The sequence below is a fragment of the Empidonax traillii genome, unplaced genomic scaffold, assembly GCF_003031625.1.
Source record: "Empidonax traillii isolate 1590-97213 ecotype Southwest subspecies unplaced genomic scaffold, ASM303162v1 scaffold198:size1128796, whole genome shotgun sequence".
NCBI classification, from domain to species: Eukaryota; Metazoa; Chordata; class Aves; order Passeriformes; family Tyrannidae; genus Empidonax; species Empidonax traillii.
In genome coordinates, this window is record NW_020955391.1 from 1,104,119 (window position 1) to 1,116,162 (window position 12,044).

The window sequence follows — 12,044 nt, forward strand, 5'->3', positions numbered from 1 at the left end:
ACTTGCCAGCATAGCACAAACCACTGCGAGGAGGGGAAATCCTCATGCACAAAAGACACAGGCCAGATCTACTCTGCTCTTTTTCTGACTCTGGAGGAGTGGGATAGAGTCTATTCACCATGACCAAGAAAGATTTAGACAGATGGGAAATCAACAAGTATTGGAAAAAATGTAAAAACCATCAACTTCAGGAAAGGTTTTAAAAGTTTTGTTCAGCCTAGAAAAGAGCAGACTGGGGAAAGAGGAAGGAGCATCAGTTTGAGCAACTGACTACAAGGACCTTTGATCCTTCACCAGAGCTCAAAGAAGCATTCTTCTAAAACTTGGACAAACCCAGTTCTAGGATATTTTTTCTTTTTTTAATACAATAAAAATTGCTAAAGATGAGGTAAAATGCTAACAGTTCATTCACACAATCAGATGCAGAAACCCAGAACTGAGAAGCCCCATGGTAAAAAAGATGAAAGGTAATTAGTTCTCAACAACACTGCCTTCCTTTTCATATCACCCAGAAAAAGAGGCAGGAAAGAATAATGAGTGGCATAGATTTTAATACAATATTGTTAAGGTTTCATGCGAAATACCTACTCCAAGTAAAATTTTTTTTGAGAATGTTCAATCATTTCTCAATGTACTTAAATTTCCATTGTACAGATAAAGATTTCTGGTCTAATAGAAAATAAAATGATACATCAGGTCTATTCTTAGAGCAAGCAAGTTAATTAAAATGGAGCTGCTAACAATTGCCATTAGTAATTGGGGTATATTTATGCAATTCAGTATTGTAAAATGACGGTGAATACACTCCATGTCCAGTGAATACTTATTGGATTAAAGGGCTTTCATAATTTTGTCTTGATAGCATCACTCCATCCCACTGTCAGTCATTTGGACTGTGCATAGATGTGTTCAGTCCATTTCTGGAAGAGGCTTGAGCTGAAGCTACATTTAGTTCCTTCACTGCTGGAATCCATCTCAAGTTCTTTATTTCCTCTCCTCTTCCCCCCGCTCCTGAAAGGTTTGCTGGAGTTAGCTTTTCCTCTGTTTTGTTGCAGCTTATGTGTTAGCTCATCCTTTTTATGTTTCATCCTTTCAGCTGCAGAGGGGTCGCTGTTTGTTTTTTTGTTTTCTTTTTGTAATACAGGCATTTCAGTCAAGTCTGTGCTTTTGTTCTCTGGTGCTTCTGTGTGGCCTTGGCACTTGCTAGAAACTGAACCGAGCCATCAAGCCAGAGCCAGAGCCACTGGGAACATTCTGCCAAGCATCAGCACCACACAGCCTGCAAATCCCCTAAGATGTTTCCACGAACAAAGGAAGGAAAGCAGAAGCTCAGATGCTTTTTTCTTATGTATGCACCAATATGAATTGGAACTGCCTTGTCTCCAGTCACACAGCACAATGGATTGAGGGGTTTTGAGGTTATGAATTACAACTAGCAAACAAATAGCTAGTGACCCTAATACTTACATTTCCAACACTCATATTTGTGCAATTGTAGAGGCTGGGGATGAGCAGGAGACAGATTTTATCAGCCATGCAGGTAGGGCATTGAGTTGCTACATACAGAGCTCATTTGCTCAACCTTAAATGCCATGAATTGTACACACAGATAAACGCATAATTAAACACATTCTGAGAAAAGCACAGGACACTATTTGTAAGTCCTTAAATATATTTTGTTCTTGAAATGGCATCTTAACTCATTTTGGGACATAGGTATTAAGACCATGAGCACTGTAGCCCTTACAGAGAACAGATGAAGAGTAGAAGCAGAGAGAATCCAGCTTTCCAGGGGCTAGCAGTTATACTGACCAATATTCTTTGATAATTCTAAAACTCTACAACTTTGTTCATGGGCAAATGAGTTCCTTCAAGACTTGCTGTTAAGGTAGTAGGTGATGCCCTGGCTCTGCCTGCACCAGATGTATCACAAGTATATCACCCAGATACAGTTCAGCCTTCCTGGGGTCAGAGAGGAGTGAGCCGGACAGGGAGAGGCACTCCCAGGGGTTCTGGAAGCTACCCTACATGCCCATCAAAACATTAAACTGCCTGCCAAAAGCAAAAAGTGGGAAAGTGTAGCAATCTAAAGACAACTCTGTCTTCAGTATGGTCATCTGTGAATGATGAGTGTGGAGATGGTGCTGGGACAATCCCTAGGGTGCTCCAATACAGCAACAAGAGAGGCACCTTGATGGTATCAGTTTATATAATACTTTCCATACATCTGATTTAATCCCTTAAATAAGAAAGTGGCTGTAGCTCTTAGAAGACATTATCAATGTTCATTTATGTTACTTTTTTTTTTTTTTTTTTTTTTTTTTTTTTTTTTTTTTTTTTTTTTTTTTTTTTTTTTTTTTTTTTTTTTTTTTTTTTTTTTTTTTTGGTTTGAGCAGCTCTTGGAGCCAGTTTTAATGTACATTCTCAGATAACCCTAGGGCCATCAACATCAATGGATCAAATATAGAAGAATGAGCCTCTCTTGTCAACTGATACATAGTAATTTTAGAGTATTTATCCTTTGTGTTAGCCATAAAAAAGGAAAAGTCAAAGGTAAAGAAAGTCAAGCACTGCCAAAGACCTCACTGAAGAAAAAGGGGACTCTTATTCAGTGTGACACTGATCCTGATGAAAGAATTTGAACAGTCCAGCTGTGCAGCACTTGATCTGTACAGGGTGGGGTTATATCACTTTTGTTCAAAAGATGTGTGACACTTGGTAGGCTGAGATTGACTCATTAAGGGTATGAGAATATCACACTTTAAAAAAAAAAAGAAAGTAATAGAAACAGAAGTTAGTGAGTTCTTAGGCTTTCATCTTTTTTCAAAGGTGCTACTTGGCTTAACTTCATAGGGGACATTTTCATGTCAGCACTGTAAAACTGTTCTGTAAAATCCACGAGCTTGGGACCGAGAAAAGAGTACCTTCAGGTCCTGTAGCTTAGCACTGCTGTGACTGAGACACTTCCTCATTAAATCACTGAATAGTAAGTTTATGTAACAGCAAATGAAGCCAAGCTTAAATAACTTGATATTTCATATCACTTTGACTATAGGACTCATGAAATCTAAAATAAATGACAATGTCTGAGATATAATTGATTTCCTGTAAAATGTGTTTTTAAAGACACTGAAAGCTGTAATATCTGCACAATATATTCATGTTGGATCACAGGTTGTAGATTCATTAGTACTTCCTAAGAAAACACTTGGTGTTTAATTCTCACCCATTGTTTCAACTTCATTAGGATTTCAAATACACAGTACAAATAAATTATTCTGTCTTAGACAATGGGATGGGTATTACTGTTTTTCAACTGGTAGCATACTTCCCAATATATTCAAAAGGATAAGAATAAAACATAATTGAAAACTTTCCTTTTTTTCCATAGTGGGAAACAGTACAATTACCTCACTCAAACACAGAACTGACAGTCTCACTAACCTTAATCTGTCTGGATTCACTGTTACATTGCTTTCCTGCACATATTTCAAATGTTACAAGGCAGAGCAGAGTATCAAGGGAACGTACACCCTGCCAGGTACAAAGGACAAAAGGCACAAACACACAGAAGAGATAAGGCCATGACAAGAATAGCAAGAACGATTGCTTTTTGTTTTCCAAACGTCCTTCTTTTCCATCATAAACAGATTTTGTCAAGAAATGTATGAGTCAGATTTTAAACAAATGCGTTTGCAAAAAAAGAGGAGTGGAGCAGAGGCTGTCTATGAGACGTCTGCTTTCACACCACATGCTTGTACTTGCTAAGTATCAAAATACTGGAGCCAAAATTGTCTGAGTACCTCATTGTTTACCCTTTCTCAGACTGGCAGATGTAGAGTATTTCCAAATGGAAGCAGAGAGGGTACTAAATGACAGTCAGTCTGGGCACAGAATTTTGGCGTGTATAATCAGCAAGTTTTCTAGAGCTGCTTCACTCTTACAAAGCAGTAACATTACAGTCTGTTTCCCTCTTTCAGCTTTTGACAGCCATTAACCTTCAAGTTTTTTCAAGTTCCTTGCAAGTGCCAACAAATTAATTAAAACTGCACAGGAAAGTGACAGTCTCAGGAGAAAAGAGCAGTAGGGCTAAAACTTGTCTTATTGTTCTGTAGAGAAAGCAAATTTCAGAGAAAAAAGAGTCTTTGGTCTTCACATCCTTCCTAAGAGCTTAATAAGCACTTTTAAAGTACAGATTTGATATCACTGCTATGAACTTCGATTTACTTTTAAAAATACTTGTTTTTATGCAAAGATTATATTAATATTGCTGTGGAAAGAATGAATATCTGAATCATAATCTCCTCCTCTTAGACTCTATTGATTAAGGATTGTCCAGCTGGCAAAAGAATTTACACATTTCATGATCACAGTCCTCCAAGGACACATGTAGAAGATGGTATAGGAAGATCACGGTAGCAGGCACAGCAACCTGATCCAGCCTGACTTCTACTGATAAACTCCTTACTTCCTGGTACACATTAAACTCATAAAGTGTGGACAGCAGCATCAAAGATAGAAGAAACTTTAACAACAAAGGAATTCATTACTGCCAAGAAGTAGCAAACAATTAGACACATATAAATTGAAGTTCTTTTGAACATCTGTAACTGATTATTTATAAAGAAAAATTAAGGACTGCTACTACCACAGAAAGTTATTTTAAAAATCTCAATATGGCGTAATTTGCTTTTTTAAAAGGAAGTTATGGAGAATAATAGATGCACCTACGTTTAGGAGTCTATGGTCCAGTCTTGACCACTGGGAATATGCAGGGGTGCATCTGGTCTTACCAAATGTTTTAGTTAAAATTTCAACTTCATCCTTTGGTTTAAAATATGGAAGATAATTGTCTGAGAGCCCTAAGAACATCTCCAGCAAAATCAGAGACGGCTAGAACTTGCAGTACAGATAACTGTGGTTTTTAAAAAGGTAGCACAATACACTGAAAGAGCAAAGCCTTCTTTATGGATCTTAATGATCTGAGAGGAAAAAGCCCTCTGCATGCCACCTTCCCCTGGCATGAAGCCACCGCAGTTTCTGGGAGCAAAGGCCACAGCAATTTTTCAGTGCAGCTAAGGAAGTAATTTCCTGTTCCTGCACTCTTCTTCTGCACAACACAAACTTTCAAAGCAAGGTGTGCTACAGCTCTGCTCTTTGGAGAGGTCTGAATGCAGAATATCTTTGATCACAGGTTGAGGGTTCCAGCCAGCTGTTTGCTCACCCCCTGCTCTGGAGCGATGCTCCAATACTGGCCTCTCTTTAGTGGTCTCTCCCTCCTCTTATCCATCAACAAAGGAGAAACTGCATTTGTCTGCTACTGGTACTCAGTCACGACAGCACCAACAGAATGCAGACAACAGCTAAGCAAAATCTGTCTTTTAAAAAGGAAAGTACCCAGGCCTCACTTGCCACACTTGCACATGTGAGCAAAACAGAGCAAACCTGCACCTGCATACAATTATCCTTGTAAACACAGGAGGAGGTATATGGATAGACAGGCAAAAAGCCACAAGCATTGACTTCGGATCTCCTTTTTACTAAGTTGATTCTCTGAACCTAAAATCTTCCTCTGACATGCAACAATGAGTACTACATACTCTTTTCCTCATTTTTTTCCTCATTGTGCATACATCTTATGCTCTGTACGCACAAAATTGTAATGAATTATAAAAGGGACAGTGATAGTTCTAAGACATGAAAGTTTTTAATTTTAATGGGTAGGTCAGGGTTTGTTCCAACCACTGTGAACTGCTGTAATAACACTACTTACCACTGGATTAAGTCTGAATTAATAACTTTCATTTCCCACGATCTAAAATGTTAGACTCATTTAAATTTTATCTAATTTGTGTATGACTCACCTCCCCCCAGGCAGCAGGTGGAGGTTCCACAGGAGGGTAATATTTTGGGACATCCCAAGCCACTGCAGCCATGAACCACTTGAAATCTTTACACTTCAGGTGCTTGCGCAGCTCTTTCTGGGCAGAGATATCACCAGTTGAGAGATGTCTGTACTCAGGCCGTCGCTGGTAAATGTACTCTGCAAACTCATCCATCCATGTCTCTGCCACACGCTTCAGGTTCTGTGCATCAGAAAAAAACAAACATTAATTTCTTCATGCTTTGAGTGAACGATATTCCTAATAGGGAAAACTAAACAAAACAAAACAAAAAAAATCAGTATTCCACACAACTTTTAAGCTTAGCTGGTCTAATTTCTCAGTGGAAAAGTACCAGTAAACATATGCTATCTTTATTACAGTGTTGAGCAAACACTACAGAGTAGTAGTACAATGTACTGTTTTCTTGCTGACATTGTAAGATATACAGTCTTATGTCTGTTGAACATCACATTTCCCTTTGTATTCTTCATGAATATTCTTCACCTTGGTTTTTGACAAATGATGGATGTTGAACAGAAATTTTCTTTCAGTTGCTCACATTGGTACTTGGTTTTTTTCCCCTGTTAGTTCAGGACCTGCTAGCGTGCAAGAATGGTTCAAATTATTCCTTCTGATGTATTTCACTTTGCATTTGAAAGGCATCTGAATTTTAATCTGTAATCATATTTCTCAGTCACGTAGCAATTCCTACCTAAATTTTAGGGCCTGGACTTTCATATGCATGTTTAGGGGCCTGCCCCATCTCACAGCTGGTTTTGCACAACTCCTGACTGGAAGCTTTGCTGTGTCACTTTGCTAATAAGTCTGTGCAAAGGTATAGCATATAACCCCGAAGGGGAGTTGACCAGAAGCAAAACACCTCATGGGATAGATATGATAGATATGATAGATATGATAGATATTTCTGTGCTCATTCTGTGAATATACCTAAGGCTTTTAGATTCCATGAAACCCAGTTCTGGCCTGCGTTCCACAAAGTTTATTTTTGTTGGGATTTTATAGGAAAAAAAATTATTTTGTTGCATAAGAATTTATTCAAATTATAACTACTTAAATCACCTGACTTGAATTATAAAATAAAACAAATATAATTGTAAGGAAAAATTCTGGATAGACTGAAGAGAGATATTTTATTGTTATTTACCATCAAGGAGTCTAAATAGGCTGGGGGTAAATTTTTCTGTATTTTTGTTTGTTTTTAAAATTCCTCCTGCAACTCAATCCACACAAATTTATAAGCAGATGTTGTAGTGGAATACAAGTTTAGTCTATTCTGTATTGCTACAGCTGCCCAACAACCTTTTATCCCACCAACAAAGCAAAATCTCACTGGAAAATATCAAGACATTAGAATGTTCTTATTGCTTTGTTTGTAAAAACAAGATAATCAAGTTTTATAATTTTTTTTTATAGAACACTAACTGCAAAATGCTGTAATAAGCTGGAGGACAACATACATCTGATTATCATCAACATAAGGTAATGTTTCTTTTCAGAACATTCTCTATATCTAAGTAAGTCTGATTCATACTCTGACTTGCTTTCAAGATTCATTTGAAAATTCCTTTCCTGAACTTTATTAATCCACATAAACTAAATGTCTCTGAACTAATAAGGCTTATCTGAATACAAAGACAGAAAGATATAGAACAAAAGAAGTACTTTTAGCTGACACTGCAAGATAATTTTCTGTGTGCTTTCTCTCCATGAAGCAAATATGTTAAAACCTGCAGGGACAAAGAATGTAACACAAAAGCAGTATGAGAATTCACAACACTCATATTCCTATTAAAAAATGGATTGTGTCTCACATAAGGTTTTATTGAAATTTCATGAAAACCTAAATAACTTTACAAGAAACTAGAATTCAAGAATACAGGAACTGGGTACAATAAAGAAAACCAGAACAAATTCAAGAACAACATCTAAATGACAATCTCACCTTTCTGGCAGAAAACCTATAACACAGAAATCTCCTGACAAGCAAAAATACTGTGTGATGAGACTTTGCAGATGAGGCAAAAATATGATTAAGAACATTAAACAGGAAGCCAAAATAATGAAAATATGTGTAATTTATAGTATATCTTTCACTGTAATGCAGTACACCTCTTTTGCTACAATGCAAATGCAGTTTAAAACTGTTTTAGAAAATACTTTTTGCAATTACTTTATCTGATAGGCTATTTTCATATTTAAAAAGCATACTGTAAAAAGAGCCATACAATAAAAGTACAGTAAAAAAAAACTTCTTAGGAAAGAAAAATTCAAGTTAACTCTTGCAGCAACTTGCCTCACCAACATTAAGAGTAGTCTCTGATAGCGTTTTTTCTTTAGTTATTTGGCTGCAGTGAAATAACTGCATTCTGCTTTAGATGATTGCAAGTGACAAAACATGAGCTCAACAAAAATCTTGATATTATAGCTGGCCACAAAATGAAAATTCTCATTCACCAGTCAAAAACTCTTTGTTTTCCAATAAGATGTTTGTCACTGTTTGGGACCCACCAAAACACTGTATTAAAAAAAAAAAAAAAAAGTCAGTTCTTCCCACAATTCCCCAAGTATAAGCAGTACACTTTGCACAAATCTATTTAAAACTTTTTTCCCAGTTCTTCCAAGACCATTCCATTGCATGCTAAAAATCGCCTGTAATGAACTTGTATATTATCCTTAGTACATTTATATATTGCTGTCATAAGCCAAACACTTATGAGGCAGCCCTTTGAATTTCAATAGGTTCCTTTTTAAAAATATAAACCCTTGATTTGCTAGGTCTAAGTCTCCAGACTGTTTATGACTATGACTGCAAGGAACTCAGTTCCAGAGTAGGGTGAAGCTCTTTCCAAAGATGCCAATTACTTGGAAGCAAGCGCTCGGCATCCAAACAATTTAAAGAGGTTTGTTGACCTCAGTGTGAGCAACTGGACTCTTTCAATTGCCTCAAAACATTGCTACTGCAGGGAGCTGTGCAAGCCACCTGCCAGGGGATTGAAGATATGGCTGAAGGGAGGAGGTCATAGCCCACAGGTTGTTAGATTTGTCAGCCCTAGGGGCGAAGTCTTGGGTGTGTGATGCTTTCTGAGGCGTGTGTGATGTTTATCTAAAGGAGACCAGTGGCACTCTCTGGGTGTGTGGTGTTTATCTCCTGTGGGCCAGGCCGTATCAAAGGAGGCCACTTTGCACACTCATGACTACCCTGGAGAAGACCTCTTAGCATCCCCTCCCCAAACCTAAATGACTGCAAAAAACACAGAGCTTCCAGACTCCGCAAAAGTGTTTTTTCCCCCACCATCCCTCCATAAGGTGGCATCAGGGGGGTTTCTGAAGGCATATAAACTCATTGAATGCTTCATGGGTTTCTCTCCCCCGCCACTCCCCGATGGACCAAGACACCAGGGACAACCACCACCAAGTTCATTGAAGACCTCTAAGTGGTGGCTATGAATCTTTATTCTTTTCTCTCTCTCTTTGTCTCTCTTTTGCCTTACACATTTTCTTGGGTGGCTACATTACAACCAAAATGGTCAAATACCTGTTTTGCTCTGCAATACCGTTATGTTTTATATCACCATGTTACTATAGATAATAACAATCAAAACGGCTACATACCAGTCTTCCTTTGCAACCAAATTGTTCTGAAATAAATCCTATCTATCTATCTATCTATCTATCTATCTATCTATCTATCTATCTATCTATCAACAAATGCTGATAATCTAGTATTGTTTAAATTACTCCAAGGGATTTAATAATAAAAATAAAAATAATATTAAAATTATTATTATTTATTATTATTATTATTATTAAATTATTAAATATTATTTAATAATAATACTCCTGGCTGGTAGGGAAGGTCATAACACTCAGCATAGGTTTCTTATCCTTATTACCACTATGCAAGCTCAGTAACCACACTTCCTTTTAACATAAACATATCCAGACTAGCAGCAAAACTTCAAATTGTAGTTACTCAGGAAGACTTGCTGTTTTGAAAGCTGGTCTGATGCAACGTTGCACAAAAAAGGTAAACATAATTTACATTCCTATTTGGAATGCGCTAACCCAGCATGTCCCTAGAGCAAAATCACAGGCTGTGCAAGATGAGATGGGTGAGCTCATGTAAGCTGAAAATGCCCATTCTGTGGCTGTTTAGAAGCATGATAAATTGCCCTATGCAAAGAACCTCTTAGGATCATAAGTTTTCTATGCAAATTATGGCAGTGAGTTGCTGGGGTTTTACGCACCTTACCATAAGAGAAAGTTGAGGAGCACAACCAAAATGAGAGCCCTCATCTCTGAACACTTTAAGGCCCACAAATCAAGTGACTTACTGTAAGGCAAGGATGTGATATGAAGTCCTTTACAAGTCTCCCAGAGTTGCCCTTCCCATAATCCAGGTGGATGTCTGATATAGTGGAGGAAGAAAGGAGGATGGTCACTTCCTTTTTGCCTGAGCCCTAGGTGATGGACGTCAACATATTAAGCCCCCTACAAGTGGAAATGGTTTTGAATAGCTACCCAGTCTTGACAGACTCTACTTGTAAAATAGGTGCTAAGGAGTTTGATACGATTTTACTGTGTATGTGCATACTGCTACAGAACTTACAGGTCAAAGGAGTTTAAGAGCCTACCAGATGAAGCAGCATTTTGTGAACATCTTATAGCATCATTTAAGCACATTTAATAATTTCTTTTTCATCATCATGAGATAGTTTAGTCTCACAGTGAAACTAATCTACAAAGAATTTAGAACAAACAAATTAGGAGCTGTATTTGAATCTTCTTGATTTCTGTCTCCTGTTACTATTAATGTAATCTTCTAAAGAAAACTATTGTAAATACCAGTTTTGCAAATGGCATTAAATATCTTTATCACAATAAGAAGAATCAACTTCGGCATCTCTTTTTGCTAGATCACTCTTGTTTGGATTAAATCTGAACACCTCATGTAAATGCATGCAGAAAGGAAAAATTAAACATAGAATCATAGAGTTATTGCATTGGAAATGTCCTCAAAGAGCATTGAGTCCAACCCTTAATCCAGCACTACCAAGTCTACCACTAAACCATGTCCCTAAGTGCATCATCTATATGTCTTTTAAGTATCTCCAGGGATGGTGAGCAAGTTCCCTGGGCAGCCTGTTCCTATGCTTGACAACATGTTTCTAGAGCTGAAAATGGTGTAGCTGAGCTTGGCTGACAAATTCATTGCAAGGCCACAGATGTCCAGATTGGTTACTCTTAAAAGGAAAACTCCAAACATCCCCTCTGTCTACATCTTCCCCCCGCTTTATATACTGAGCCTGATGCCATACGATATGGAATACCTCTTCGGTAAGCAGGGGTCAGCTGTCCTGGCCATGTCCCCTCCCAGCTTCTTGTGCACACCCAGGCTGCTTTGCTCGAGGGGTGGAGTGAGGAGCAGGAAAGTCCTGGACACTGTGCAAGCACTGCTCAGCAGTAAGGAAGACATCTCTACATGGATAACAGCTTCCTGCACAAATCCAAAATGCAATCCCGTACTAACAACTCTCCAGAAAATTAACTCTACTCCAGCCAAAGCCAGCACACTAGACTTTAATAAAGGTGTTTAAATCAATTTGATTGGAGAAAGAGAAATGAGGACTTCTGCACGTGAAAAAAAGAAGATTTTTCATGGGCCATTTTGTTCAGTGAGTAAGGAAGATACATCTCTTTGGTCAAATGACTGTCCCTTCTTTTTAGTGTGTAAGATCACCTGTCATTTTCAAGAGATGTGATATTACTCAAATAAACACAGTGAGAAAAAAGTAGACACAGGCTGAATGGAAAAGCAGAGTGCGGCAGGGTCATGCCAAAGGACAAGTTCATAAATAGCACCTCTAAGCAAGGTTTAACTAGATTAGTCCCTAATATGAGAGGGGTAGTTCCACGTTTCAGAGCAGTGGCTGGTGTACTTGTTGCCCATAATGAGAACACAAACTAACAGAGTGTCAGTTTATGCGGTGCTTTATTCAGGGCCCGGGGTCCCTGTGGACTCCTGTCCCAAGACAGGTACCCAAAGACCCACATTTTGAACGCATCTTTTATACTATTTTCCAAGCAAGGTTACATGATTGGTTTTACATTTCACAGAAGACATAGCAGTTAAACATA

The 12,044-nt window shown here is 38.0% G+C and overlaps 1 protein-coding gene across 1 annotated transcript in view; it reads right to left on the reverse strand.

Annotated features, from left to right (window-relative positions):
• The window catches only part of LOC114058990 (polypeptide N-acetylgalactosaminyltransferase-like 6), a gene marked incomplete at its 5' end in the record, with an annotated part of 36,663 nt that overhangs the window by 13,549 nt on the left and 11,070 nt on the right, over positions 1-12,044 (reverse strand). Inside the window, one exon of the mRNA XM_027886928.1 lies at positions 5,865-6,086. Coding sequence (XP_027742729.1) covers positions 5,865-6,086 — 222 coding nt within the window. The remainder of the gene's footprint in view (positions 1-5,864; positions 6,087-12,044) is intronic.